The sequence below is a fragment of the Dunckerocampus dactyliophorus genome, chromosome 18, assembly GCF_027744805.1.
Source record: "Dunckerocampus dactyliophorus isolate RoL2022-P2 chromosome 18, RoL_Ddac_1.1, whole genome shotgun sequence".
In the NCBI taxonomy this organism is placed as follows: domain Eukaryota; kingdom Metazoa; phylum Chordata; class Actinopteri; order Syngnathiformes; family Syngnathidae; genus Dunckerocampus; species Dunckerocampus dactyliophorus.
The window spans coordinates 21,770,114-21,775,169 of record NC_072836.1 but is presented as its reverse complement, the minus strand read 5'-3'; the positions used below and the strand labels follow the sequence as shown (position 1 = coordinate 21,775,169).

The following is a 5,056-nucleotide window of genomic DNA, read 5'->3' as shown; positions in this document are numbered from 1 at the left end:
TCACGAAAAGTCTATACTGTACACAAATAGAGGATATTGTTAATGTTGAATGGAATGAAACTACCCAGTTGAAGTGGAAGTGGTTGCTGCCTACGTCAGGACGGGAACCAATGAGGTGTGTGAGTGCTGCTTCGTTCCAGCCAATCCCAGCCAGAAGGTGGAGTGGCGACTTTAAAGTTCCAACTCAAGTTGAGCAAACGTCAAGTGTGTTACTCACACGGACTGGAGGAGCTCAGCTTGCACGAATGCACCCGCCGTGGCAGCCTAGGATCCATCAAAACAAACACTAACAGCAGCGAGCACCGGGAAGAGACTGGTGTCAGGATTCAACTTGAGCGCAGCGTGCGTAAAAGGCGCGCTATAACTCTCGCTGTTGCCTCTGGTGTTTCAAAGTGAAGGTTGTGGTGAGATTGAGTCATGCTTAAAATGACCGAAGAGCACGACAAGTGTGTGGGCGACCAACCGTGCAGCCCCTCGGGCACAAACAGCTCCATGTCTCAGGATGAGTCCGACTCTGACGCGCCGTCCTCGCCGACGGGCTCCGACGGCCAAGCGTCTCTGCTCGCCGGTTTGGCCAAGAAGTTGGACTCGGAGGACGACGATCGCTTCCCGGCTTGCATACGGGACGCGGTCTCTCAGGTTCTGAAGGGATACGACTGGTCCCTGGTGCCCATGCCGGTGAGAGGGAACGGGTCCTTGAAGAGCAAACCGCACGTCAAGAGGCCCATGAACGCCTTCATGGTTTGGGCCCAGGCAGCTCGCAGGAAGCTGGCGGACCAGTACCCGCACCTGCACAATGCCGAACTCAGCAAGACACTGGGGAAACTGTGGCGGTGAGGAAACTGGAGTCTGATCTTTTATTCAACTAGAGTTATATAGGGGCATGCGCAATCTGATACAAAAATGTAAGCTAGTTTGGAACAGATATCAACTGTGATTTTTGTTTTTGCAAGAACAAAAAAAAGAGCCTTCCCTAGATCAGTCAATCATTTGATAAATTGATGCATCGTAATCTATATTTATGTTTTAACAGCTTACTTTCGGAGAGCGAGAAGAGGCCCTTTGTGGATGAAGCGGAGCGCCTGAGGGTTCAGCACAAGAAAGATCACCCGGACTACAAGTACCAGCCCAGGCGACGGAAGAATGTCAAACCGGGCCAGAGCGACTCGGATTCTGGCGCCGAGCTGGCCCATCATCACATGTACAAAGCCGAACCGGGGGTGGCGGGGCTGGCAGGGATGTCTGAGGGGCACCACCATCCCGAACATGCCGGTGAGTCATCCCTTGAGCCAAATGTATGAAACAAATATAGTGTGGGTGTTTGTGGGTTTGGGGCTTTTCGGAATGGTTGCATGCACACAAGTTACATCACTTGGCACAATTCACACGTCCACACGTCCAAAAAGGAGCAGGAAGAAGCAAAGCTTATTTAATCCTACGTTTCATCCGTTTCGCATCAGCTGCAATACATTTGTTCACCTCCTGTATTCCAAATGTACTCTTTGCCAATTGCAACGACCGAGGAAAGTCATGAGGCAACATGACAATGTGGTGCAATGACAGCCAAGGTTGAAACTTCCTGTAGAGAAGCTACACAACAGACGTAATGATAAAAAGAAATAGATCATAACTCATCAATACAGAAGTTGACAGAAGCATCGTTTGATTTTTGGAAAAGAAGCTAATCATTTCACCACCCTTCTTTGTTAAATGTTTTTTCATTCCAGGACAGCCCCACGGTCCCCCGACACCGCCCACCACCCCCAAAACGGACCTGCACCACGGCGCCAAGCAGGACCTAAAGCACGAAAGCCGTCGCCTGGTCGACAGCAGCGGCGGCGGCAGGCAAAACATCGACTTCAGCAACGTGGACATCTCCGAGCTCAGCACCGACGTCATCAGCAACATGGAGGCGTTCGACGTGCACGAGTTCGACCAGTACCTCCCGTTGAACGGCCACGTCTCCTCAGTCCCCGCCGCCCTGTCCTCAGAGCACGGGCAGGCCTCGGTGACCCCGTATGGCTCCTCCTACGGCGGCTGGAGTCGCAAGAACACCGTGCCCTCCTCGTCACCCGAGGCGGCCCAGCACCGCCTCCATATCAAAACGGAGCAGCTGAGCCCGAGCCACTACAGCGACCACTCCCACGGCTCGCCGTCACATCCCGATTACGCCGCCTACAACAGCCAGGCCTGTGTCGCCACCTCGGCGGCCTCCTTCCCCGCCTCCCAGTGTGACTATACCGACCTCCAGAGCTCCAACTATTACAACCCGTACTCCAGCTACCCCTCCGCCCTCTACCAGTACCCTTACTTCCCCTCCCCTCGGCGGCCTTACGGCAGCCCCATTCTCAACAGCCTGTCCATGGCGCCTGCTCACAGCCCCACCGCCCCCAGCTGGGACCAGCCCGTCTACACCACACTGACCCGACCTTAGAGCTGCAAGGGACGACTCGTCTGAGCGCAACGAACGAAGGAAGCAAATGAAAAAGTGCCTGCTGATTTTATACAAAACTCTGACCTTTGCAACACTTCTTACAGACTTTTGTACACCAAGAGAAACATTGGTGGCGCCTCCGTGAGGACGTATTATCGCCTGTACGCGACATTGTGTACAGTTTTTTCCCCCGCACTTAAAACCTCTTTTTCACAGGGGTCCCCTTCAAGTCTTTTTTGTGCACTGTCACGGCAATTTTCCAGACTCAGAGGTGTAACAGAGGCGGGACGCTGCCTGTGTGAAAGTATATCGTGTATAGTTGAACACATCTTGAATTGTCTGACTGTGCCGTGTGACAGCAGCTGTGGTAATATGCTGCCTTTGCTGGATTCTGCGTAAAAGGCAAAAACGGCTTCTGCCGTGGCTTGGATGTGACAGTGTGGCAGGAAAGGGGCTTGGCGTCCCAAAAATTAGCCGCATCAGGCAACCGTGCGCGCTTTCACACAGCACAGCTGACGAGCGCTCGGTTGACATCCTGTGTTTGAATTGCTGTCGACGCAACAGGACGAGGGAAGTGATTGTTGGGCGTTCACTCTTTCTGACATTCCCTTTTACACAGGCGCCATCCTGCCTCTGATGCTACCTCTGAAGGGGGCATATTGGCGGAACAACTTTAACATAACATTTCTTTGTGCCGTTCAGACAGAACAGCAACATGCAGGCAGAGCGTTTGAAACGGGCTAGGGTGATCCTACATCCTGTAAGCATGGACACAACACTCCTGTCCTGCAATTTGGCCTTTTGGGCTTGTCTCTTTTCACACAGCCATTGCCCTGGCTGCTGGTGAATATTCCATCTGTTCCACGTTTGCGCCATTTATTTTCTGGGAAAAGCTGGGAGAGTAAAAGGGGCCCTTTTATGCCCGTGGAGGGTGGAATATTCTTGACATAGAAATTAATGGTGACTGGACGAGGCTGTGTGAAAGGGGCTTTAGAGGGTGAATCATTGTGAATTTTGGCTCAAGTCTTAACAAAACCTATGAATCTTAAAGTCTTTATACATATATAAATATATATTTATGTTCATGCATTATTTTCTGGTGTGGCTTGGATTAAAAACACTTAAGTAGGTGGCAGTGTAGAGCGGGCAGAGATCATTCCGTAAAAGACAGAATTCCAGAAAGGTGGCGTTCCTTGATTGCGGGCGAGGGGCAAAGGGGGACGAAACAGGTGCTGACAAGCTGCGCCTGGCAAATTGCGATTAGTCATGATGGAACGGGTAAAGGAAATGGGGTAAAATAACACCGCCTGCTATGAGTGACGCGTCAGCTGGAGCGACACATGGTGTGCGGGTGTGCGTGTGTGTGTGCGTGCATGCGAGTGTGTGTGTGTGTGTGTGTGTGTGTGCGTGCATGTTCATGTGCAAATTTTACATGTAAATGTTTGAGTCCATTTCCTGGACGGAGACTTTTGACCCGATTGCCCGTTTTTATCTCAGCTGCCATCAAGTGCCGACGTGCTGCTTCCCGTCTCCCCACATGCAGAGCGTCTTTGTGCCTTTTTTTTCTTTTTGGAACGATTAGTATTCCTGACAGACGGAGGCGTTTCTAGATCATTCCTGACCTGGCGTGGTGTCAGATGGTTTTGTCCATTTTTGTACATTACGACCATGTATCATTTGGAGACAAAGGTTGTGAAAATGATTGGTGTTTTATTAACTACGACTTTTTCCATCCACACACACGCACACACACACGCACGCACGCACACACGCACACACACACACACACACACACACATGCAAAGCTAACACAGTTGCTGGCTGGTTTAATTTGTTGTTGTTTTTTTAAATAAAACACATGTTCCTTATAACCCTTGTCTTCCTTTATAGCCTTTTAAAGAGTTGCAAATAATAAATATTGAGTATGATGGAGAAATGTTCATGGCTTTGCTTCTTCAACCTGAAAATAAAATAAAATACCACAATGACCCTCCTACAAAGTCTGAAAAAGACTAGAGATTGATGTAAGTGACTTCTCTCCTTTGCTTCCCGTCACTCACACACCTCAGTGGCCTGGAGAGGTGGACAAAGATAATGGTGATCAGTGAGTCCTCAAACTGCCGACCAGCTAAGAAACACTCTACAGACGTCCCTCGTTTATCACCCTTAATCGCTTCAAGACGCGACTGTGTTAAGTGAATTACCTTAAAGCTGGATTCCTTAAACATAAATGGAGTATTTGCATATAACATCTAAATACGCTTTTTAACATGATTAAAGTCCTTTTTTTTTACAGTCCTATTACCCAATATAGTAGACATAATAAGAGAAACTAAGACATATAAGACAGAAATACACATACCAGGTCTACTTATTATAAGTGACTTTGGGCTTTTTCGTAACCTGATTTTCCAAAAATTAGAATTTGATTTGTTGTTTTTTTGTTACAAATGTTTTTTCTTGTAGTATTGAGACTTTTTCATAATATTTTGACTTCATTGTCCTAAAATCACAGCTGTTTTTTTTTTTTTTTGTTGGAGGGGGGGTGTGTTCCAACTAGTACTTTTTCTTGTAAATGTTCTTGTCACTGATCAGGACTTTAGTCCCCTCATATTTGGACTT

At 48.7% G+C, this 5,056-nt stretch overlaps 1 protein-coding gene across 1 annotated transcript; it reads left to right on the top strand.

Annotated features, from left to right (window-relative positions):
• The first annotated feature begins 218 nt into the window (after positions 1–218).
• sox8a (SRY-box transcription factor 8a) lies at positions 219–4,370 on the top strand. The gene is made up of 3 exons (XM_054760356.1): positions 219–833; positions 1,034–1,272; positions 1,728–4,370. Exons 1-3 carry the CDS (start codon positions 418–420, stop codon positions 2,432–2,434), a joined length of 1,362 nt encoding a protein of 453 aa, XP_054616331.1. The 5' UTR covers positions 219–417; the 3' UTR covers positions 2,435–4,370.
• The last annotated feature ends 686 nt before the right edge of the window (positions 4,371–5,056 follow it).